At 44.0% G+C, this 25,951-nt stretch overlaps 1 protein-coding gene across 1 annotated transcript; it reads right to left on the bottom strand.

Moving 5' to 3' along the window:
• Positions 1-9,450: 9,450 nt before the first annotated feature.
• On the bottom strand, positions 9,451-15,357 carry FGF6 (fibroblast growth factor 6). Its single transcript, XM_053387729.1, has 3 exons — positions 14,550-15,357; positions 12,227-12,330; positions 9,451-9,791 (listed from the first exon to the last, which is right to left on the bottom strand). Exons 1-3 carry the CDS (start codon positions 15,070-15,072, stop codon positions 9,615-9,617), a joined length of 804 nt encoding a protein of 267 aa, XP_053243704.1. The 5' UTR covers positions 15,073-15,357; the 3' UTR covers positions 9,451-9,614.
• Between the last annotated feature and the right edge of the window lie 10,594 nt (positions 15,358-25,951).

Raw genomic sequence — 25,951 nt, 5'->3', positions numbered from 1 at the left:
GCCCAGAGTGCTGAAAATCTTGCTCTTTGCTCTCTATCTTGTCTGGTGCTTTCCCTACAAATTGTTGCCTCCACACCTACAGGTTCCACACACCCATCTACCGTATTTTTTGCACCATAACACTCACTTTTTTCCTCCTAGAAAGTAAGGGGAAATGTCTGCGCGTGTTATGGAGGGAATGCCTATGGGTGGCATGCCTACGGATTTTCCTCCTCTAAAAACTACGTGCGTGTTATGGTCGGGTGCGTGTTATAGAGCGAAAAATACGGCAAGTCTTCCGATTCTCCTTCGGGCTTTTCCAGATAAACAAAACAATCCATTTTGTTGTGTGTGTGTGTGTTAGCTTACTCATGGTTAAAATGAATTATCGAATTCCCTCTTTGAAAATAAATAAATATCTATGTATTGTTGCTGAGCTCTTCCCCATTGAAAAATGTGTATTTATATTCTCTCTGTGTGTGCGATAAAAAAACCCAATTTAAGACACGTGCAAATATATATTACTGCGTAAATCTACCAATATGCACTACCGCCACTGCTTAAAAATCCAGTTTCACAAGATTCCTAGCACCTATGTATGGGAAACACAGGAGTATTTACAAAGAAGGCTTGCTAACATCATGCCGCCACTATCTCCAGCAGTAGGTTATCCCCTCCAAAAAAAAGCCAATTTAACTCTTTCCCGTGTATCTATTTTAACAAAACTTTCCCTTAACGATCTTCAAATGTAGACAGCCATGCCTGTTGAACCATTGTTCAAGGATAGCAGATTGAGTAATGGAGCTGCCTCTTTGTACTTGAGTGTGTGAAGATATGGATGCATGCATTGACCAGTCAATACACTTGCATGTGCTTAGCAAGATGGGACTATTGCTTTGACCTACTGGCAATGCAGTTTCCCGGAACCCAAACCACAGTGTTGTCATAAAGTCAACACAGACATTTGCCTTACTCAATACAGCACCTCTGGAGTAAGGAAGAAACAAACTTTATAGGAAGCTGGACTCCGAATGCTACGAGGAACATAAAATGTAATTTATTTAACAACACATTAAAATGACACTTGTGCACAGCACATACATATGAGAAATAAAAGCATATACTTGACAGACATGTGGTTGAACACAAATGTTTGTTTCCGACAAATGTACAGTTTCCATGGTTAAGTTCATGTTGAGTCAGCATATGAGGTATATTTGGCAGTTCCACTTTATCCTGTAGCAGTAAAAACTCATCTGGGGCACTGTATCCAGTTCTGAGCACCACATTTTAAGAAGGTGAGATATTGGAATGGGATCAGAGAAGGCAAGCAAAGATGGTCAGTGGTGTGGAAAACAAGTCCTGTGAAGAAAGATGGAAGGAGCTCGCGATGTCCGGAGAAGAGAAGGCTGAGGAGGACTCTTGCAGAGGGCAAAGGCATGACTGTGCTGAGCTGGCTTAAGTTAGAGGATAGTTTTGGTTGAGCCTTAGAGGAAACTTCTTAACAGTAAGAGCCATCCAAAAAAAGAAGGATTTATCGCTCCCTAGAAGTCTTCAAGACAGCCACCTGTTGGAGATATTCCAGCTCTAGATCTCCTGCACTAAGCAGGAGGTTGGCCTACACCACCCCCTCAATGATTTTATGAACAGTATACAGTGGTACCTCAGGTTACATACGCTTCAGGTTACATACGCTTCAGGTTACAGACTGCGCTAACCCAGAAATAGTGCTTCAGAACTTTGCTTCAGGATGAGAACAGAAATCGTACTCCGGCGGTGTGGCGGCAGCAGGAGGCCCCATTAGCTAAAGTGGTGCTTCAGGTTAAGAACAGTTTCAGGTTAAGAACGGACCTCCGGAACGAATTAAGTACTTAACCCGAGGTACCACTGTACCCAGCCCAGTTGGTGTGTGATAGGTAGCTATACTATTTTCTGTCCATAACTAGACACTGTTTCCTCATTTGTGTGCAGTGGTACCTTGGGTTAAGTACTTAATTCATTCCGGAGGTCCATACTTAACCTGAAACTGTTTTTTTTAAAAAAATATTTTTATTGATTTTTGACATACAAAATTAAAGAACGTACCCCACAAAATTATCACAAATAAAATCGTATTAGACTTCCGTCAGCACCTCTGGTAATCTTCCGTCTTACATCACTTCTTATGCATTTCCTAACTTAATACTGCCTTTATATCTCTTAACCTATTTTCTCTCCTTTTCCATTTTAACAATATTTCCATTAATACTCCTCACAGAACTTCTTGTAAACCTGAAACTGTTCTTAACCTGAAGCACCACTTTAGCTAGTGGGGCCTCCTGCTGCTGCCACACCGCCGGAGCACGATTTCTGTTCTCATCCTGAAGCAAAGTTCTTAACCTGAAGCACTATTTCTGGGTTAGCGGAGTCTGTAACCTGAAGCCTATTTAACCTGAAGTGTATGTAACCTGAGGTACCACTGTATTTAAATCCTAGATTTATTATTTTGTGTTTCACACTGAAGGATATTATCCCATTTGGCCCTTGTGTGATGCATAATATGCTGGTTTTCACATTTCAAACAAGAGAAGTGCGAGACACCATTTTATTTCTCACCCTTTGCCTTTTCAAAAATGTCTGAATTTCTTCTACATTCACCAGAAGCAATAAGTTTATCAACTGACTATGCAATAAATGCAAGATACATCCGAGCCTTTCAAGTCTACCTCGCTGAGAAGGACATAGTTGGTGAGAGATACAGGATCTTTCAGTGCTCAAGAGGCTAGGCCAAAATGCTTCACGCTCAGAGACATTTGAGATAAGCATAGAACAATTCAGAAATCCTCGTTAAATATCTGACACAGAAACAACTACCTACAGAGCACCCTTTGTAAATAGATTGTTCGTATAATGATAATGTGGGTTGATGTACACATCTAAGGAAATCTAGGGGACAAATTTTCAGATGGTGTTAATTGTGGATCTGCATGATAAAAACTGGATGTATTTACAGTTTTGTCATCAGCTTCCTTTCCAAGCTACATGATTAGTATTCAGAGACTCAAAAGCAGTAAGAGCTGCTGTTCCCTGCTGGACACACGTTAATTAAAATAGTATGTGTGCTCCATGCAACAATTCTTCCATCATATCACCTTGAAGTCTCAGAAAGTACCGTATTTTTTGCTCTATAACAGTGTTTCCCAACCTTGGGCCTCCAGCTGTTTTTGAACTAAAATTCCCTTGACCACTGGTCTTGCTAGCTAGGGATGATGGAAGTTGTAGTCCAAAAACAGCTGGAGGCCTAAGGTTGGGAAACACTGCTCTATAAGACTCACTTTTTCCCTCCTAAAAAGTAAGGGGAAATGTGTGTGTGTCTTATGGAGCGAATGCAGGCAGCACAGCTATCACAGAAGCCAGAACAGCAAGAGGGATTGCTGCTTTCACTGTGCAGTGATCCCTCTTGCTGTTCTGGCTTCTGAGATTCAGAATTTTTTTTTTCTTGTTTTCCTCCTCCAAAAACTAGGTGCGTCTTATGGTCTGGTGCGTCTTATACAGTGAAAAATACGGTATTTTCCTGGCTACAGCTTGATAATTCAAGTCACTTTATCCCAGTGTTGACAGCTTTACAGGGATAGGAGGTTAAAACAAGGGTGTCCAAACTTTTTTCAAAGAGGGTCAGATTTGATGAAGTGAACATGCATGTTGACCTTTTTTTAGGGTTGAAGTTGTTGAGCTTCTTTTTGGATTTCCCCCAAAGTTGTTGAGCTAAGGAATGAAATAAACTGTTGCAGGGGCCAGATTAACCTATGATTACCAGATTATTTTCAATGAATCCAGGGACATGTTTTTTTGTTCTTTTGAAGCCGAGTAGCAACAGGGGAAGAAATAGCAAGAAGTAGCAAGAAGAGTAGCAAGAAGAGTAGCAAGAAGGGGAAGAAATGGAGGCAGTGAGAAATTTTACTTTCTTGGGCTCCATGATCACTGCAGGTGGTGACAGCAGTCACGAAATTAAAAGACGCCTGCTTCTTGGGAGAAGGGCAATGACAGGCCTAGACAGCATCTTGAGAAGTAGAGACATCACCTTGCCAACAAAGGTTCGTATAGTTAAAGCTATGGTTTTCCCAGTAGTGATGTATGGAAGTGAGAGCTGGACCATAAAGAAGGCTGATCGCCAAAGAATTGATGCTTTTGAATTCTGGTGCTGGAGGAGACTCTTGAGAGTCCCATGGACTGCAAGAAGATCAAACCTCTCCATTCTGAAGGAAATCAGCCCTGAGTGCTCACTGGAAGGACAGATTGTGAAGCTGAGGCTCCAGTACTTTGGCCACCTCATGAGAAGAGAAGACTCCCTGGAGAAGACCCTGATGTTGGGAAAGATGGAGGGCACAAGGAGAAGGGGACGACAGAGGACGAGATGGTTGGATAGTGTTTTCGAGGTTACCAGCATGAGTTTGACCAAACTGCGGGAGGCAGTGGAGGACAGAGGTGCCTGGCGGTCTCTGGTCCATGGGGTCACGAAGAGTCGGACACGACTAAACGACTAAACAACAACAAGCAACAGGGAGTCAGTAGTGGGGATGGTGAGGCAAAAGACCCTGGGCCCAAGCACACAGGCATATTGTATAAAGGTGCAAGGCCCTTCTTCCGCACCCTGTGAAACATAACTGCGCAGAGTTTTTTTAAAAAACTGGGCAACGGTGTGGTGTACTGCCTGCCATTGACTCCCAAGCCTTCCTGATCTCCTTCCCCCTTTGTTCTGACAGATCAGGGGAGGCTTGCGAGTCACAGGCAGGCGGCCGTTGCCCAGGAGGGGCCAGCCTGGTAGTGCAGTTGGCTCTGACTGGCTTCAGGAGCTGCTTGCTGCCATGGCGCAGGGAAAATGGCGGGCAGCGAGCAGCTCTTGAAGCCAGCCAGAGCCAACTGCACTAACAGGCTGCTGAGGCTGCCGCTGCCACGTTTCCCGGGACAGATTTGCAAATCTGGGGACTGTCCCAGGGAACCGGGGACGTCAGGTAACCCAAGATTAACCCAACCTGCAGGCCGGATTAGGCCCCCGGACTGGACTTTGGACATGCCTGGGTTAAAATAAATACAGTCAGACCTTGGAAGTCAAACAGAATCCATTCTGGAAGTTCAGCTTCCAAAACGTTCGAAAACCAAAACGCGGCTTCTGAAGCTCCTGCAGCCAATCGGAAGCCATGGAAGCCCCGACGGACGTTTGGCTTCCAAAAATAGTTCACAAACCAGAACAATCACTTCCGGGTTTGCGACGTTCAGGAGCCAAAACATTCAAGAACTAAGCTGTTTGAAAACTAAGATACGACTGTAAATGTCTGAATTCTTTTCAGGATATACAAATGCAACAAAGGGTTTTTTTAAAAAATAAGAAAATCTATGTACAGTGGTGCCCCGCAAGACGAATGCCTCGCAGGATGAAAAACCCGCTAGACGAAAGGGTTTTCTGTTTTTGAGTTGCTTCGCAAGACGATTTTCCCTATGGGCTTGCTTCGCAAGACGGAAACGTCTTGCGAGTCTTGCGATTTTTTACGCTCCCCCCCTTTTTCTAAGCCGCTAAGCCGCTAATAGCCTTTTAGCCGCTAAGCCTTTAATAGCCACTAAGCCGCTAAACCGCTAATAGCGCTAATCCGCTAAGCCGCTAATAGGGTTGCTTCGCAAGACGAAAAAACCGCTAGACGAAGAGAATCGCGGAACGGATTATTTTCGTCTTGCGAGGCACCACTGTATGCTTGGCAAGCTTGCAGCTTCTGCATGGACACCTTGAAGACTGATAGAAGGCTACACATATAAGCTCCTACTAAAGTGAGACAGCGCTAATCCATCCTTATGCTTCAGCTGCTTCCATGTAGCTCAGGTGGCCTCTTTTGTGATTCATAGAGCTGAGCGTTCACCTTGTTCACTTTACTGGATGTGAAACCTCTGGTGAGATTGCAAAAAAGTGCAGGTGTTCTGGCTTAAGATATTTGGGTAAGTAACTAAGCAAGTGATTATCCCAGAGCTGACATTGGCACTCCTTTCCATTTTCTGAGCAGGGCTGGCGAATCCCAGATGTTACAACCCCCCCGGTGGCAAAACTGTGCCAGCACCATAAATGGGGGAATAACTGGATACCTTTCGCTGAAATACTGGTATAATGGGCTATGGCAATTGGCCCTTGGCAAGAAATTGGCACAAGAATGCAGGAAAACTTCCAGTAGTGGTATGGGACCACCTCTGTCAACTCAGTGGTGATCTGGCACCTGTTTCTCTGCTTTGTTAATAAAGGCGGATTTTGACAGGAGACCACCCTCAGCTTCCTTCTCATTTTGATGTTTCTTGATAGTCTGTAACTTCTGGTGTTTCTGTAGTGAGTCTTTTATCAGTTTCTCTTTCTGAATTGTATAGAGTGACTCTCTTCTTGTCGCTTCTTCATTATGGTTTTTAAAAATGACAATAAAAACAGTTTAAAAAGAAAAGTCTAGTTTTGCTCTTGGTTGCAGATGAGACGGAACAAACCTCTCCCTTAGGCATACGATTCAGTTCCTTGTGTTCTGATAACAGATTATAGCTTCACATTCTGTATACCTGAGAGTAAGACCTCTTGAATTCAGTAGGACTTACTTCTGAGTGGACACGGTTAGGATTGGACTGTAAATGATGTTTCAAATTTAGGAATGTCCCCCTCTACTCAGGTATCTCAAGGCTTCTGGTCATAGATATTTATAGTGTCTATTGACTTAGGGTATCTTAAAATACTTTTTAAAAGGATGTGGCATGACTGGCATTCTGGAGGAAGGTTATATAAACAGATGAGTAAAGTTGAGTGGCCTCTACAGGTCTTCAAAGTAAAACGTATTTCACTCAATGACCTAAAATAAGATGACTGCCTCTGGGATTTTTAACAAGCTAGAATATGCCCCAGAATCTTCTGCAACATGCACTGATTCCACAGCAGGAAAGGCAGTGGCTAATAATGTATGCTAAGTAGGAAGTCTGAAAAACACGGTTGTGGCGCTCATCTCGCTTTATTGGCCAAGGGAGCCGGCGTACAGCTTCCGGGTCTTGTGGCCAGCATGACTAAGCCGCTTCTGGCGAACCAGAGCAGCGCACAGAAAGGTCATTTACCTTCCCGCCGGAGCAGTACCTATTTATATACTTGCACTTTGACGTGCTTTCGAACTGCTAGGTTGGCAGGAGCAGGGACCGAGCAACAGGAGCTCACCCCTTTGTGGGGATTCGAACTGCCAACCTTCTGATCGGCAAGTCCTAGGCTCTGTGGTTTAACAGGCTAATATTTTGATGCTTAAAGGAATGAACAGTGCAAGTGGCACGACATATCATTTATTTGCTTCTGTCAGTCTGTGTTCCAACAAATATCCAAAAGTTGGCAAATTTTGTCAATAATGTGTCACAGCACAGTATCAATGTTCTAGCAGTGCAATCATATTTATATCTAATTAGAAATAAGCTCCACTGGCTTCCGTGGGACTTACTCACTGGTAAGCATGTATGGCGGCCTTATTTTGGTGAATGCATAACTAGAGTATGTCAGCCTGCCTCCCAAAATTGTCCCCCGGACCAAGGACTAGATCTGGGGGAGCCAGGTGGCACCTGTGGGTGCATTGCTGCCCTTGACGACTTCCTCTGGTGCCTGTGAAGCCTCTGAGAGTCCCCACTCGCTGCTCAATGTCCCCTTTGTTAAGAAGTTATGAGAGTAGCTCACCACCACTTGAGAAGGAGGAAGCTGGAAGACTTAGGTTCTTCCCAACTTTTTGTTTCAGCTCCGTGGGCTGGATTCAACTAAGCAGGTGGGAGCCAGTGACCCACAAGTCCAAACAGGATCGCCCTCTTCCTCCCTTGCGCCCCCCAGCTGGCTCTAGGGGTCTAGAGAACCCCCCAGAACAACAGATGGACAGAGGAGAGGGGAGACTGTACCCACGAGCAAGTGGAAATGTTTGTTTGATGGCACGATTGAAGGGTTCCCCAGCAGAGTGCTTTTCAAGACTCCAATTGGGACCACAGAAGCTGGATTTAACCTAGAGTGACCAAGAGGGAAGGGAGGACCAGGAGGGATCTGGGAGACTGGGGCAGGGGGAAGAGTCAGGAGGAAAAAGGGCATGTTTTACTGCATGTGCACTCATGCACACATATCCGATCTTGTAGAACAAATCCTCTTGATACCGCTCAACATTTTTACATGTTCGCCCACCATCAAATCACATCTCTTCTCTGTCTCCATGGACAGATTGTACAAAAAAACCCCGGACAGGTTCAATGTTTTTCGGCACTGCCATGGTGCAAAAGCATAGATCCAAGGCACAGATCCAAATGGATCCACATTACAAACGATTATTGAAATCCACCATTAAGCCATAGAACAGGGCGTGTCGAACTCAAGTTATTACAGAGAGCCATATGAGCCAACTCCTAGGGGCTGTGGGGGCTTCAGCCCCCACAATAAAATATTTGAGCACAAAGCTGATGGGCGTTTCCATTCAAATGGTGTGTGTGCATTGTGTCATGTGATCCATTGTGCAGGGTGGGGCTTACCTGGGCCCCTGCAATATTTCATTCAAGTTGGCAGCCCTGCAGAAAGATAAGTTATTTAATGTTATGTTTATTGAATCATAAAACTGTAGAGTTGGAGGGGACCCCAACCGTCATTCAGTCTGCAATCCTGGGGGCTTGAACCATCAACCTTCAGGTTAACAGCCAGGCACACTCGCCCATTGCACCACAGAAGGGCCATTATGGTAAACCCACACCAGGATTTCAGAATGCTTACGCTAAACACAGATTAAAAACTTGACAATGGAAACAGTGAGTGCAAAGTGGAATTGATGTCCGGGAGGAATTTCTGAAAGGTGGTGTTTTGCCCTGGATCTTAGGCAAGTCAAGATCTTGTCTGAAAAAAGCTCAACAGCATTCAGGTTTTCCTAAAATAAGCTCAACAACTTTTGGGGTGTCCTGGTTTTTTACTTTTTGAAATATGGCAACCCTAACAATAAACCAGTTCTTCTGCAAAGTTCAGCCCAGGTCAAGTTCTTATTTCTAAGAGTCCTGGGTCTCTGAACACCACATTGATCCTCACACCCAGCAAACCTCTAGAGTTGCAAACATAGCTAGTCTTCCCTTTAAGAAACCCCTCATAAAGGTCCAATAAACTCCAGGGCTCCTGATAACACAATTTGGAAGCCTAATAGAATGAGATTGATCTATGAGAAGATTGTATGCAAATGATTGAAGTGGGAAGTAACTGAAAAACGATTCATCACACTACTAAAAATCTCAGATATATGTTTTCTGTTGAAGTTACACTGAAAGAGCAGTAGTTGTGGCAAGTATCCAAACTCAGCTAGACCCCAGTTCTGCAGCTACACCACTGATTTGCTTTTTTTGCTTTATGTCAATGCAAAAATTTCACCACTGACATAATTAGACAAAGTAGTAACTTTTGGATAAATAATTCCTATCTCAAAAGGAGTTGCTTTGAAATCGGTGTAGAAAAAATAGTGTAATGGATCCTGTACAAATGATTTCACCTATATATGCATATATATAGTAACAAAGGAGTGAATATATATTCTTTACCTGGGAGATGTGCAAATTCTCATGTGCAAATTGAAATAGGGCAGTTTAAATGCATTTTACTCTGGTCTTCATAATCTGGGTAAAAAGTGTGTGACAGTCTGAACAAGCGAGACTTTGCTTCCTCTTTTGGCTCTCCCATGTTTGCTGAGTGCTATGTAAAAGCTTTTGTACACGGCTGATTCATAGGCATTGTAGTTGTTGGGAAGAAGAGTTTCTTTGAATTTACATTCGTCTTGAAAAGTTGCCTGAATAGAGAGAGATGAAAGAAACACAGTGTGAGTGCAACATCTGCTCACATTCGTCATCACGTGTTGTCTGTACAGTTCCCTTCATTTCTGGAATAGCACCTTTAATCTGTATTGCTTCATATTGTTTCAAGGTGTATACATTAAATACAGGTAGATAGATAGATAGATGAATTGATGGGAATGTATACATCAATTAAATAAATGGGTGTATGTGTGAGAAAGGTAAACGGCCAGTTCCTGTGGTCCATGCCTGTATTGCTACTCTCCTGAAAATACTCCTTCCAAACAGAGAAGGCAGAAATAGCAAAAATGATATTCTGGCGCCCAGAACTGGACACAGGAGTGCAGGTGTGTTCTTTCCAAGGCAGAATAGAATGGTACAGTTACTTCCCTTGATTTGAACGCTATACTTCCGTTGATGCAGAAGTATCAACAAGGAGCAAGACGGTTTGAGCATATTACACCGATCCTGGTCCTATAAAGCCTTAAACGACTCAGGACCATAATACCTCAAGGACCGCCTCTTTCCATATGAACCTACCCAGACCCTGAGATCATCTTCTGAGGCTCTTCTTTGTGTGCCTCCTCCTTGAGAGGTCCGGAGGGTGGCAACATGAGAACAGGGCCTTCTCTGCAGTGGCTCCCCATCTGTCGAATGCTCTCCCCAGGGAAGTTTGCCTGGCACCTTCACTATACATCTTTAGTCCCCACCCATTGCGCTAAACCAGCACAGCACGGTGCAGCGTGGGGATTCGCTTCCGCGGTGCTGGAAAATCGTGTCTGTGCATGCTCAGATGCCGAATATCGTGTCTGCGCAGACACCAGAAATCGCGGCTGCGCGTGCTCACACATGCGCACAATCCGGCCCACGGAGGGATCTCCACTGGGGTGAACCAGCCCAGGCGAGGTAAACCTTGCTGACCCCTGTTGGCTAATACAGCTATCAAGGTAACTTGCATGTGTGAATCAGTGATCATAGTTGTAACGTCACAGATAAAATTCTGTATCTCCTGATGGCTGGGTGAGCACCATAGATTAAAAACACACCAACACCAGTTTCCTTTGAGCAGCAGGTTCCTGCTATGGATCACAAATATGTTTTGAAACTCCCCGTGGTTTTGAAAGCAGGTTGGTGACATTGGTGGCCGCTGTTTGAGAAACACCTCACACATGCAGCTCTTATTCATCAATTGACAGTAAAAGCCATCAACACAGAGAGATGGGAAAACTGCCTACAAGGCAACACAAGAATCAGTCCTAAAGTTACACAGACTATATCTTGCACAATAAATACAGTTGCCATATTTTTTGCTCTATAAGACGCACCAGAGCAGTACATGTGAAAAGGATCTAGGAGTCTTGGTTGACCACAAACTTGACATGAGCCAACAGTGTGACGCGGCAGCTAAAAAAGCCAATGCAATTCTGGGCTGCATCAATAGGAGCATAGCATCTAGATCAAGGGAAGTAATAGTGCCACTGTATTCTGCTCTGGTCAGACCTCACCTGGAGTACTGTGTCCAGTTCTGGGCACCACAGTTCAAGAAGGACACTGAGAAACTGGAACGTGTCCAGAGGAGGGCAACCAAAATGGTCAAAGGCCTGGAAATGATGCCTTATGAGGAACGGCTAATGGAGCTGGGCATGTTTAGCCTGGAGAAGAGGAGGTTAAGGGGTGATATGATAGCCATGTTCAAATATATAAAAGGATGTCACATAGAGGAGGGAGAAAGGTTGTTTTCTGCTGCTCCAGAGAAGCGGACACGGAGCAATGGATCCAAACTGCAGGAAAGAAGATTCCACCTAAACATTAGGAAGAACTTCCTGACAGTAAGAGCTGTTCGACAGTGGAATTTGCCGCCAAGGAGTGTGGTGGAGTCTCCTTCTTTGGAGGTCTTTAAGCAGAGGCTTGACAACCATATGTCAGGAGTGCTCTGATGGTGTTTCCTGCTTGGCAGGGGGTTGGACTCGATGGCCCTTGTGGTCTCTTCCAATTCTATGATTCAATGATTCAGACCACAAGACGCACCTAGTTTTTGGAGGAGGAAAACAGGAAAAAAAATATTTGGAATCTCAGAAGCCAGAACAGCAAGAGGGATCGCTGCGCAGTGAAAGCAGCAATCCCTCTTGCTGTTCTGGCTTCTGGGATAGCTGCGCAGCCTGCATTCGCTCCATAAGACACACACACATTTCCCTTACTTTTTAGGAGGGAAAAGGTGAGTCTTATAGAGCAAAAAATACGGTATATCTTGCACAATAAATACAGTTAATTTGGACCAACTAATCTCATACATTTTGGAATGCCAGTGAATGCAGATCTTGACAGGAACGGATACTTTTTCAAAGGTGAAAATATTCAAGATTTCTCAGTAAAACGCATAGGAACGTATTAGCATTTCCTTGACTGAAAACCAGATTGTAAGACTACTCACCGTGCCGTATAATTTCCCATTGCTGTTCATTGCAATAAAGAGTGCACTTTTGACACCAAACAGACTAACCACACCTCTCTCTACTGTTGATATTTCCAAGAGACCTAAAGAAGCAGACAAATGCAATGGAGATTGAAAGCCGCTTTTTTTACATCTGCTGAAGGAACATTATTAAATATAGAAACCCCTATTTTAAAAAGTTGTACAAAATTTAATAGAAAACAATAACTTTTGTGCAACAGGTTTTTCATCTTAAGAAACTGTACTCTAAAACCAAATTTTAAAAAAACAGAAATAGGCTGGTCCACAAATAAATGCATTTTAGTCGAGCTGCCTTTTATAAGTGAATAATCAGTTAGACGAGGAATTAAATCATTTGCGTCTGCAATCCTCTGCACACTTACCTGAGACAGCAAGTCCTACTGAAAGGAATGGAGCTTCCTTCTGAGTAGACATATATAGGATTGCACTGTGAATTTAGAACCCGACAGTTAAGCACCTTGCATTTCTCATTGATTTCAAGGGGGAGGCTTAAAAGCTTAATTCTTAATCAAAGGAACACACATATGTTTAAGTGTGGCTGGACTGTGCACTAAATCACCATCCTATTTTAATTCTAGTTCTTTTCTGTGCATCTATACAAGAGTGTGCCGCACACCAGAGGGCGATTCCACTTAGAAGAGACTCCAAAACAACACATTGAAGACTGAGCATGAATAGTGCATTGCAGGGGTTGGACTAGATGACCCTTGGGGTCCCTTCCAACTCTACAATTCTACGATTCTATTATTGGGAGAGGAGACTGAAAATTTGGGAAGAGAGGGAACAGAACGGAATGGCTGGGAAGGAGAAGAAGAGAGCAAGAGAGAGAGAGAGAGAGCGCAATCTCATTGTCTAGCTAGGTAATTTCCTGGTTCTCACTGAGAAACTATTCTTAAATATTCCCAGGGATGGAAGTGAGAGTTGCCCATAGAAATCAATGGAGTAATTCAATATTTTAACATAACTGAAGCTGGGCAGCAGTGTAACCCCTTCCCCCCCAAAAAAACTCAGCCCAGTTGGTGTGTGATAGGTAGCTATCCTGTTTTGCTTGTTCACTGACTATTTTCTGTCCATAACTAGACACTGTTTCCTCATTTGTGTATTGCCTTTTGAGCAACATTTTAAAAAATGGCAGCATGTACATAAATGTACACGTTCTTTAGGTTTCTGTCCCTTCTTCCAGGTCTCTAGATGTAAAAGCGCTCCATGTGTGTGCATCTTATCTCTAGTACACAAGTACACACAGGCATTCAGACTACCAACACACTGGTTTTCCTTCCATTCCCCCTCCCAAGCCATCTGTCCCGACAGTAAATGTGGCTCAATGTGTTTGAGTGGCAGATTTCCTGCTACTGCAATCAGGTCCATTGTGAGATAAAAGATTATTTTTTGCATTCTTAATTTGTTAAAAGAAGGAAGGAAATGATCGTTCTCAATCTAGTAGCACATCTGATACAGGACATATTGTTCCAGAACATATACATACTCTATCCAGCAGGAGGAACGAAATGGAAGGCTTAAGTAGGGATTTCTTGGTGTGATAATAGGTGCTTTAATGAACAAATATCCCTCTCTTTATCTGTGGCGATGCTGTAATAATGTAATTGCTGGTTCAGAGCCAGCAAGCCCCGCCTTCTCTGCATTTTTGGCAAGCTCAGAACTTGCAGCAATGCATTTAAAACAAATCATAAATATAATTCCCACTCAGCTCTTTGAATTCCAACCCTCTGAACTGCGATCTCCACAATGTAGATCACAAAATGAATGATGAAGTCATTTTCTATACTTCGCAACCAATTGCTGGCATTATTTTTCAAAGCAGTCTTTTAATTTTCTGGATTAAAATCAACAACCTATATTCTTGCCATGAAAGCCGTCTTTTAAGATTTCTCAGTATTCCCAACTTTCCCCCAAACATCCCGTACATACAGGCTGCAAGTCCATCTACCTGCAAAAAAGGGGGGCGGGGGGGAGCAGGAAGAGCATCTTAGAAAGAGAGAGAGAAAAAAAGATCCCAACCTCTTTGCTTTTTCAAGGCTGTAAAGTCAAACCAACTAAAAATAAGTTGGTATCTAATTTTGTCCAAGTATTCAGGACACGTTTCAGCCTGGAGGTTTTGGGTGCTGATTGATCCTGAAACATTTAAAAAGGCCACAGAAGTACTTAAGACTAATAATAATAATCAGCAGTAGCTTTCAGGTTCTAGGTAGGGTGTTAGAAATCAAGTCAAAAAGTGATATCAATTCCACCATTTTGCATTGTGATGCAGTTTGCAACTCACTGTATTGGTTTTCAGCATGAATACCACTTATCTGTCCATCTGGAAATATCTGGAGATGAAACCCAATGCCCACGTTGCAGTAGAGCCTCCGCTGCCTCTTGATTCCTAGCAAATAGTCAGTCTCCCAGTTGACTTCAGATTTCTCCCCTGACATTCCAGCAAGGGACCTGGATAAGATAGACTCCCATCCTCTGTCCAACAGGGTGCCATTTGTTCTGACGACAACTGGGTAGGAAAGGATAATCTCAGCCAGAAAGCCCAGGAGAACAAAAGCAGGGAACGTCAAGTGAATGCTGGCTTCGTAGGACATAGTGATGAGAAGCCTTTGTGCAATAGCCATCCGTTCACCTCCTGGGCACGTGGTCAGAATTAATGGCCCTAAAAATACCACCCTTCTTGTTTTTCTCCCTTCAGCATGGTGGCAGTGGCTTATTTTTGGAAAGCAGAGGAAGATTTTGGACATGAAACTAAAGCCCAAGAGCAGTTGGGTCAGGGAGAGAACGAGAAGCCTGTTGGAGACCATGTTTTGAATGTTTCCTGCTCTCCAGTCGGCAGCATTCTATATTTGATTGATCTATCGTTATGCCAAAGAATTGATGCTTTTGAATTCTGGTGCTGGAGGAGACTCTTGAGAGTCCCATGGACTGCAAGAAGAATAAACCTATCCATTCTTAAGGAAATCAGCCCTGAGTGCTCACTGGAAGGACAGATCGTGAAGCTGAGGCTCCAATACTTTGGCCACCTCATGAGAAGAGAAGACTCCCTGGAAAAGACCCCGATGTTGGGAAAGATGGAGGGCACAAGGAGAAGGGGATGACAGGGGACGATATGGTGGGACAGTGTTCTCGAAGCTACCAGCATGAGTTTGACCAAACTGCGGGAGGCAGTGGAGGACAGAGGTGCCTGGCGTTCTCTGGTCCATGGGGTCACGAAGAGTCGGACACGACTAAACGACAACATTGTTATGTTAAAAGGGAGACCCCACCCTGCAGTATCGATCTGGCATCAGTGTTCTGCCTAAGGGTTACATCTGTGTAACCCTTAATCAGCGGAAGCTCCACTGTTGAGCAAAGTGGGGTGTAGCCCTACAAAGATTCTAGTCCCCCCAAACCTCTGCAGCCATGGTCCAGTCTCCTGCCGCTCAGGCATTACAGTGTATTAAAGCATTTCCCGGACTGAGAGGCTTCCTCAATATTTCTGCCCATCTTCTCTGCTTAGCTGATCTAAATAATCAACCTTCTGGCTGACAGTGAGTCTCCCAAGGCAGCCCAGGGAGCTTCACAGATGAGCTGAGATTTAGGCTTTCAGCACTGTTTCCCATCTGTAGAGGCAGGAGAGCAATTAGGATACAGTGGTACCTCGGGTTACATACGCTTCAGGTTACAGACTCCGCTAACCCAGAAATAGTACCTCGGGTTAAGAACTTTGCTTCAGGATGAGAACAGTAATCATGCTTCGGTGGCGCGGCAGCAGCGGGAGGCCCCATTAGCTAAAGTGGTGCTTCAGGTTAAGAACGGTTTCAGGTTAAGAACAGACCTCCGGAACAAATTAAGTACGTAACCAGAGGTACCACTGTAATTGGAAATTCCAATAGGTTTCCAAACAGCACTGGGGGATTTCCCAACTGATATGACTGATGCTCCTGTCAAAGCCCCAGCCAACCTCTGGAAGATCTGAATGGCTTGGGCTGTTGACACCATTTCCCCTGAGCGTCTTCTCCCACTTTGTGGAATCCCCTTGGCTCCCTGGTATAAACCAGAGTTTAGGGCAAGGAAACAAGCTGGGAGACAGCTCAAACACGAGTGGAGAAACCTCCAGCAATTGAACACTCCTGAGGGCTTCACTTCTGGTAGTGGAGGCAGTAAAGAAGGCATACTTTGCTGCCTCCATTGCATCCTCAATATGCGGGTGGCGCTGTGGGTTAAACCACAGAGCCTAGGACTTGCCAATCAGAAGGTCGGCTGTTCGAATCCCCACGATGGGGTGAGCTCCCGTTGCTTGGTCCCTGCTCCTGCCAACCTAGCAGTTCGAAAGCACGTCAAAGTGCAAGTAGATAAATAGATACCGCTCCGGCGGGAAGGTATACGGTGTTTCCGTGTGCTGCTCTGGTTCGCCAGAAGCGGCTTAGTCCTGCTGGCCACATGACCCGGAAGCTGTATGCCGGCTCCCTCGGCCAAAAAAGCGAGATGAGCGCCGCAACCCCAGAGTCGGCCACGACTGGACCTAATGGTCAGGGGTCCCTTTACCTTTACCTAGAGCTTTCCAGGGAGTGAGGGGCTTCTTACAGTCTGGCCTGGAGGTGGTGGGACTGACGGTAGCTTGCTGATTTTTTTTTTGCAAAGCATTTTGAGGATAAAATCACTTACATCACCAGGACTTGACTCCATTGTTACAGCAGGTGAATCTTGAGAGGCAAAATGAGAACGGGCCTTTTCTGTGGTGGCTCCCCTGTTAGTGGAACGCTCTCCCCTCTGAGGCTCACATGAAGCCTTTGTTACGTATCTTTTGGACCCAGGCAAAAACATTATTATTATTTATTAAATTTGTATACCACCCTTCAACAGAAGATCTCAGGGTGGTTCATAGCATAAAAATACAAGATAAAACATTCCTCTTCTCCCTGGTTTTGACAAATCTATGGCCTTTTAATAAGCATTTTTCATTATTTTTTGGTAAATCGCTTATCTAGCATAACAAGACCCCCATGCTGCTTCTGAAAATCACTGTTCCTAAGCTGATTTCTCAACAGAACAGGCTAGATTTCAAGATGGTATCCAAGATGGTTTGAACCAGTGAGAGTAGAAACTCAGCGACTCAATTGGGGGTTTCGGGAGTGTATAAAAACAACAATACACATAACAAATGGGTCCCAAAATATCAGTTCATTTAATCAATTTTGATGCCCCCATATAATATCATATTAGTGCTTTGAGGTTGTCTTGCCCTATAAAATATTTGAATTACATATTAAATTTGGAAACAGAACAATGTTTTGAATTTTTCTTTGTCACTTATAAATTAAATGTTATGCTTGCTGAAATTTATATCTATCATCTATCTATCCATCTATCATCTATCTATTTATCATCTATCTATCTATCTATCTATCATCTATCATCTATCTATCTATCTATCTATCATCTATCTATCTATCATCTATCATCTATCATCTATCTATCTATCTATCATCTATCTATCTATCTATCTATCTATCTATCTATCTATGTATCAATCATCTATCTATCATCTATCTATCTATCTATCATCTATCTATCTATCTATCATCTATCTATCTATCTATCTATCATCTATCTATCATCTATCTATCTATCTATCTATCTATCTATCTATCTATCTATCTATCATCTGTCTGTCTGTCTATCTATCTCTATCTCTATCTCTATCTATCTATCATCTATCTATCTATCTATCTATCTATCTATCTATCATCTATCTATCTATCTATCTATCTATCATCTATCTATCTATCTATCTATCTATCTATCTATCATCTATCTATCTATCTATCATCTATCTATCTATATCTATATGTCTGTCTGTCTGTCTATCTATCTATCTCTTTAACTAACTAACTAACTAACTATCATCTCTCTCTCTCTCTCTCTCTCTCTCTCTCTCTCTCTCCCATCTATCTATCATCTGTCAAATTGAGTCCCAATGTTTTTTTGTCTGGTTTGCATGACCTATAGGCTAATATGAGATATACCAGATTGAAATGCAATGCAATGACTATAGGGCTGCCATATGTCCCGAATTTTTCCAGACATACCCAGGATTCGGCTGTATGGCAACCCATATTGGAAGTGCCATTTTTGGCAATTTCTGGGGGGAAAGCTCAATTTCTGGGGAGAAACCTCAGGAAAAAAAAGGATCAACAACTTTGCCTTTAAAAGCTTTCTGAAATGTGACAACCCTAACTTATGAAGATGTTTAATATGCCACAAAAGCTTTTAAGAAAGAACTAATCAATGCACAGAAGGACGGAACAATTAAAGGGAATAATCCACATTTACACAGGTAGCACCAAAGAAGCATTTCTGCATGGTAATTGTACTTTCTTGAACAGCTGGTTTTGCAACCTCACACCATGACATCAAGACAAGCCTGAGGAAAGGATGAAATATTATAAGGATGGGGAGTGAGACCTTTTTTCCGGTACAGCTCATAGGATTAGGTAACTGCCCTCTGCCATATAGCAGTCTTGATACGATGCAGGAAGGTGTCAGCTTGGTTGCGGAAGGCAGGGGTTCTGATTTCTCCCCAAATGTCGAGTGCCTGTCCGTCTGTTGTTCTGATACTCCGCTCCAGCTCAAAACAATCTGCAGTCAGTTCCTTGCTAGTTATGTGAAAGACAAATTTTAACAGTTCCAAAGCTACAAGATGCAAGTAAGTATTCCAGGTTACTAGATACTGTTCTGTTATCAGTTTGTCTTTTGATCACGTTACTATTTGCATTGTGTTAACTTTGTATGATCTTGGCCCGGTAGGGTGATTTGTGAAAAGGTTAGTTTTCAGTTTTCAAAGAGCAAAGCCCGGAGGATGGGCAGAAATCTCTGCTTGAGGGGGATTGAGTTTCAGTTAGCAAGGAGAAGACTTAAGGCTGAGTGTTAGTCATTGTAGTGTAAACTGATTCTGAGCAAGTAGTTTAGTGGATACTAGAAGTTGTTTGGACTGTTCTTGTTTTGATTGCCATCCCCCATCCCTCCTGAGAAGATGGACACCCATTTCTGAGGTCTCCACCTGCCAATCAAACTCAAACCGTCAACCAAATCCCCCAAAGACAGCCCCTCACAGCTGATTCAGCTATCCATACAGACAGTGTATTTGCCTTACTTGTTTGTGCTTTGTTGGTCGATGGCAGCCATTTTCAGGCAGAAACCATGGAGCGAGATCAGACAAATCAAAGAGCAGGAGAGAGGGGTGATTTTATTTTTAAAATTGGTATAAAACCTACCAACCGGCTTGCTTGGTAGGCAAACAAGCAAACTGATGCAGAGCTCTCCTTCGGGTTTGATTATTGCAGTATCGAACAGGATGCTGGCTGCAAAGTCTGAGGACTGGAACATGTACGTGGGTGGCGCTGTGGGTTAAACCACAGAGCCTAGGACTTGCTGATCAGAAGGTTGGCGGTTTGAATCCCCGCAATGGGGTGAGCTCCCGTTGCTCAGTCCCAGCTCCTGCCAACCTAGCAGTTCGAAAGCACGTCAAAGTGCAAGTAGATAAATAGGTACTGCTCCGGCAGGAAGGTAAATGACGTTTCCGTGCGCTGCTCTGGTTCGCCAAAAGCGGCTTAGTCATTGTGGCCACATGACCCGGAAGCTGTACGCCGGCTCCCTCGGCCAATAAAGCGAGATGAGCGCCGCAACCCGAGAGTTGGCCACGACTGGACAGGGGTCCCTTTACCTTTAGCAATCAACCCACTTGGTGCACAGAAGTGGTGCACTAAGGAAAGAAATGTCTCTGTCTGTGCCCATTAACATAGCTGTTAACTGTGCACTGTGCAATTCTAGATTCTGCCTTTTCATGAGCTTCCTGAAGCTGCATAACATCAATAGTCTAATTGGCACCACGTTCCTTTCACCTTGGAATCCTTCAGCAACGACAGCATTGAGGGTCTCATATATCAATTGAGAAACAAAGCAAGTAAGGACTTATTCTCAGGCATACAGGGAAGCGTTCCCAATTATTTGTCAGGAAGGACTACCTGCATACAATAAGGTTACCAGACATCCCCGTTTCCCGGGGGCAGTCCCCGAATTTGCAAATCAGTCCCCATACAAAATCCATTGAAGTTGAAAAGTGTCCCCGGATTCATTGAAAAAAAATCTGGTAACCTTAGCATACAACAGTGTGGAGGTATGCATGAATTTCTAACAAATACGAGATTAACTGACTTTCATTGGTATCTGCCCTCCCCCCCCTCAAAGCTAACTTGAACATTGATCCTGTTTTTTTCAGTTGAACAAATACATCAGCGAGCTCCCCCAATGTGTTAATTTTGGGTAAGCTGCAACAAGTTATCGCCATTGCCTGCAAACCAAACGTGAGGAGTCCATGTCATGTTCCACCTTGACAATTGATGTTACTGTCAGCAGCTGTAGTGGTGATTGCTGTCTTATTTTCTATTAGTGAAATAAGCTTCTTGCATTCATGTCTGTCTCAGTACGGATCACAAGAGAGATGTGGCTCCCAGCCTTGTGAGCCGTTATCTACAGAATATCCTTATCAGCTTGGAATTACTTTCTTCACTGTCTTTGATAGCTGCACAAGTCTCTGTGGGTTAAAGCTATATCATATTAAAGTATACAGTGGTACCTCGGGTTACAAATGCTTCGGGTTACAAACTCCGCTAACCCGGAAGTAGTACCTCGGGTTACGAACTTTGCCCCAGGATGAGAATGGAAATCGTGGGGTGGCGGTTAAGAACGGACCTCCGGAATAAATTAAGTTCGTAACCCGAGGTACCACTGTATTCTGTATGCATTGTGCATAGTGCACTAACGTAAGCAGCAGTTGAATGTTATGCCAAGTACATGTGCTGAAAATCCCTTTACACTGAGCACAGGCAAATTTGGCATTAAAATAAGGAGATCCCTTGGAAATCCTTCTTCTTTGTCTTCCTCAGCAGCTGCCTCAGATTTACACACCTAGAATTCCCTCTGAAGTGGATCCAATTGAGCATACGGATTCCAGAGTTTCTCCTAACCCTTGCTATTATTCCTTCTTGTTTGGATTGGGGGGTTTTTAAGCTCCTACACAGCCAAAGAAATGGGAATAATTTGTTAAAAGCTAGTACGCCCAAGTTGAGAAATCAGATTTAAATTAGTCTAGAAAAGTGCTGCAAAGGAAAAATGGGTTGCCTGATGTCATTGTGATGTCAGGTGATTAACAGGTGGGGAACCTGCCAAATTGGCTGCCAAGGGTGGGGGACTTCAGGGTCTGGTTTGCCTGCTTGGAAAGATTTCTGACCCCTGCCAAAGAGCGAAGGCATCTGTTTGTGACAGCTCTTAACATATGCAAGATCAAGATCAGATTTCGAAAGTATTTTGAAATAATAGTACTGACAGTGGTTAAATATAAAATGTAAGTAACTTGTTCTATTAAAAAGACCATCTTATTTTTATCAACTGATGTTACAAAAGTATGTCCTCTAGCTGGCGAAAGCCTTTGTAGCTGTAGAGACTTCCAACTTGTGCCATATAAAAAAGTCTAATTATAAACAAACAGATCATTATCTTAAGCAGTAACAGCGAAGTGTTTCAACAGATTAGATTTGTAGTTGCTCAACCGTCCATCTTTTAGATATCGATTCATAAAAATGAATGGTACAATTGTGCACAAACGATCAGCCTAGGGCTCAATAGGGCCCTTTCCTTCTATCCCTGTGGACCCTGTGGCTGAAACATTGTGGGCCAGGGTCCTTGCAAGGAAATGATCCCCAGAATGGACTTACAGTATATAGTGAGCAATGAATGGAGAGACTGCAAACCATGTGACTAAATGGAGAAGGAGAGGCAGGAAGGCTTTGCAAAATTATATTCCAACTCCTTTCCTTTTACTCACCTGGGTGGGACAGCTCATATCCTTAAAAAACAAAACAAATGGAAGCTAGAGAAATAATGAACAAAAATACGTACTGAGTTTTAGAACCATAGTTGATTATTATGATAAGTTATTTAATCCTTTACAGCTGAAATCCTGCACTCAAATACCCAGGAAAAAGTTGCATTAAACTCAGTGGGACTTATTTCTGTGTATACGTGTATGCTATTGCGCTGTTAATTTGATTTTAAATGATTCAATCTGGGAGAAAAGCAGAATAAAAATTTTAATAGATAAATGTGATGCGATACAAACGGAGTTTCTGCAGTCACAATGTGAAATATGCTGCCAGGAGATCGCTTGACAAAATGGCCCCAAGAGGAACAGTATGGAAACAATGTGAATATGCTTGTAACAAGTGCAGGAAATTGCCAAAAATGGGGGGAGCTTTTTTGACACATGAAAATGATCCGAAAATGAGATAATTTTGGCCCAACCCTCCTTTTTAAAACTACTGAACATTCCTCCTATTTAGAAGTCAATGAATTCCACAAATTATTCAATATTCCAGAGTTTTTAAGCTTGATCTTGGCTTGATGATCCCGTGAGCCCCTTGCAAATAGGATGCAAACCTTGGGCTAAAGATAAATGAGATCCATTCATAGCCACCGCTCTAATGATGATATGCAGCTATTCAAAGCATCTCCTGTGCAGAATGCCTATTTGACGTGAGATTAGAGAATAGCTCCTGCCTGATTCGCACTAGACGGAAGGCATGGAGCGAGGTCAAGGCAAGCATGCGAGGGTACACTGAAAATTCCTCTGAAACAGACAAGCAGCAGCCATGTGTTCACAGCTGGAATGTGCATGGAACTCTCTTCTGCAGCGTCTCTGTACTGACCTTTAGCTTCAGACTCACAGCAGCTGTAAAATGGTTGCCCAGAAACGAAACTGACATCCCCAGATGCAACTCGCAGCTGTCTTCCTTCAGCCTATCCTTTCCCCTTACATAGCGATGAAAAGAACCCAGATTGTAAAACAATTACAGAATAATAATTGGGGAACTCAGGCCCTTCCACTTAAGTTGACTTACAGCAGGTTCACGACGCAAAAACAATGGCCTCACAATCCATTATGACGGCATTCACTGTCCACTAGCTTAAGGTAAAGGGACCCCTGACCATTAGGTCCAGTCGTGACCGACTCTGGGGTTGCGGCGCTCATCTCGCTTTATTGGCTGAGGGAACCGGCGTACAGCTTCCGGGTCATGTGGCCAGCAGGACTAAGCCGCTTCTGGAGAACCAGAGCAGCACACGGAAATGTCATTTGCCTTCCCACCAGAGCGGTACCTATTTATCTATTTGCACTTTGACGGGCTTTCGAACTGCTAGGTTGGCAGGAGCAGGCACCGAGCAACGGGAGCTCACTCCGTGGGATTCAAACCGCCAATCTCCTGATCGGCAAGTCCTAGGCTCTGTGGTTTAACCCACAGCGCCACCCCTAGCTTAGGTGGCTTAAAAAGAGAGAAAGGACTAATCTGTCTATGATCACATTGGTCACTATTGCTAAAATCCTATGTTTATAGAGGCAGAATCGATTTGAATGGATGGTGTATTGTAATGACACAGGAAAGCCAAATATGAGCAAATATGGAACAGGGCTCTCCGATATGCTTGCTGCTGCAATCCCTTTCACACACACCCAAACAAAAAATGCTGTTATCGGGTAAGAGAAAGGGTACAGCAGTCTGCAGGGAACAGGGATCATTAGCAAAAAATAGGCAAACGCTTAAGCAACTAATGTCACCGGGAGATCCAGGCTGGAGTACTGAACTAAATGGAGACAACAAATACTATTATGATTTTGTATAGGGAAATTTTCTCAAGAGCCCTTCCCTATAATCCCTTTCTAATGGGAAACAGTTGCTTGGGTTCTTGTCCTTCCTTGTCTGCCGACCACAGAGGCAGAGTTACCCTTTTAGAAAATAGCATCTGAAGAAGTGTGCATGCACACGAAAGCTTATAACCAGAACAAACTTAGTTGGTCTCTAAGGTGCTGCTGGACATTTTTAAAAATTTTCTTTAGGGAAGTGTGCTTATTCACATCAAAGGAGCAGTTTGTTAACATAACCGGTACAGGGGTGCCCCGCAAGACGAAAAACCCGCTAGACGAAAGGGTTTTCCGTTTTGGAGGCGCTTCGCAAAACGAATTTCCCTATGGGCTTCCTTCGCAAGACGAAAGCCCATAGGGAAATCTCCGGGACAGCGGGGAAGCGCAGCGCGTCTTCCCCACTGTCCTCGGACCTCCTCCGAAGGCTGGCGGCGGGGCGGAGAGACCTCCTCCCGCCGCCAGCCTTCGGAAGGCTGCCCCGAAGGCTGCCGGTGGGGCGGAGAGACCTCCTCCCGCCGCCAGCCTTCGGAAGGCTGCTCCGAAGGCTGCCGGGGGGGCGGAGAGACCTCCTCCCGCCGCCAGCCTTCGGAAGGCTGCGATCTGAAAATGCTGGCGGGCGGCAGCGAAGCCTTCGCTGCCGCCCGCCAGCATTTTAAAAGCCCCCGGGACAGCGGAGAAGTCTCCGCTGTCCTGGGGGCTTTTAAAATGCTGGCAGTCGGGAGGAAAGCCCTCCTGTCCCCGGAGCTTGCGGGGTGGGAGGTGGGGAGAAGGGCTTTTCTTCCCACCGCCAGCCTTCAGAACAGCCTTCTGAAGGCTGGCGGTGGGAAGAAAAGCCCTTGTCCCCCCCCCAGCCTTCAGAAAAGGTCGGGGGACAGACTGTTCCCGGACCTGGTCTGAAGGCGGTTTCCATAGGAATGCATTGATTGATTTTCAATGCATTCCTATGGGAAACCGTGCTTCGCAAGACGAAAAACTCGCAAGAAGAAAAAACTTGCGGAACGAATTAATTTCGTCTTGCGAGGCACCACTGTATTACTCTATAACAGGGTTCAGCAAACTTTTTCAGCAGGGGGCCGGTCCACTGTCCCTCAGACCTTGTGGGGGGCCTGACTATATTTTGAAAAAATAATAATGAACGAATTCCTATGCCCCACAAATAACCCAGAGATGCACTTTAATTAAAAGGACACATTCTACTCATGTAAAAACACGCTGATTCCCGGACCGTCTGCGGCCTGGATTTAGGCGGTGATTGGGCTGGATCTGGCCCCGAGGCCTTAGTTTGCCTACCCATGCTCTATAAACATCAGGTTCATATACCCTTTTAATTTTGCTTCCCTTTCTCCTCCCCAGGGTCTCCAAACTCCCACCTATCTTCCAACCTGCTTGGGATTTTTGCTTCCTGCCTTGAGAAGGCAGGTCCTCCTTTGGGTTAAACGAAGGATCCTTACTTAAATAGATTACATTTTAAATTGTGGAGAGGCCTAACCTTTATGACATAATTCGCCTAAAACTGCATGGATGGGTCTATCGGTTTGGAAGCAAAACAAAGCCACTCACCCAACGAATCTGGGATGCAGAATTTCAGTGTCATGTGAGTGAGATGAATAAGTACCCATCAATCAAAGACAATGGGAGAGGTTTTATATCTGTCAAAATTAAAAGACGGCCGTTCACCCTTGCTAGATTCAACATGCTGCCATCTACCTTATTGCAGGGCAGATATGTGGGTAAACTGTATGCGGAGCGAGTCTGCCCCTGTGGCCTGATAGAGGTGGAAAATACAAAGTGAGACATTAAGGAAATCCAAAGGGAAAATATGAAGAACAGAGGTTCTGACGAATGGATTATTAAAAACGCGTGAGGTAAACGGTGGAAGTCTTTTTTTTTTAATTAAAAAACAATTTTTTAAAGGTAGATAAGGACAAGATGAAATTATACAATTGAAT

Source organism: Podarcis raffonei, chromosome 5, assembly GCF_027172205.1.
Source record: "Podarcis raffonei isolate rPodRaf1 chromosome 5, rPodRaf1.pri, whole genome shotgun sequence".
NCBI classification, from domain to species: domain Eukaryota; kingdom Metazoa; phylum Chordata; class Lepidosauria; order Squamata; family Lacertidae; genus Podarcis; species Podarcis raffonei.
The sequence above is the reverse complement of the archived record's forward strand: the minus strand, read 5'-3'. Positions and strand labels throughout refer to the sequence as shown.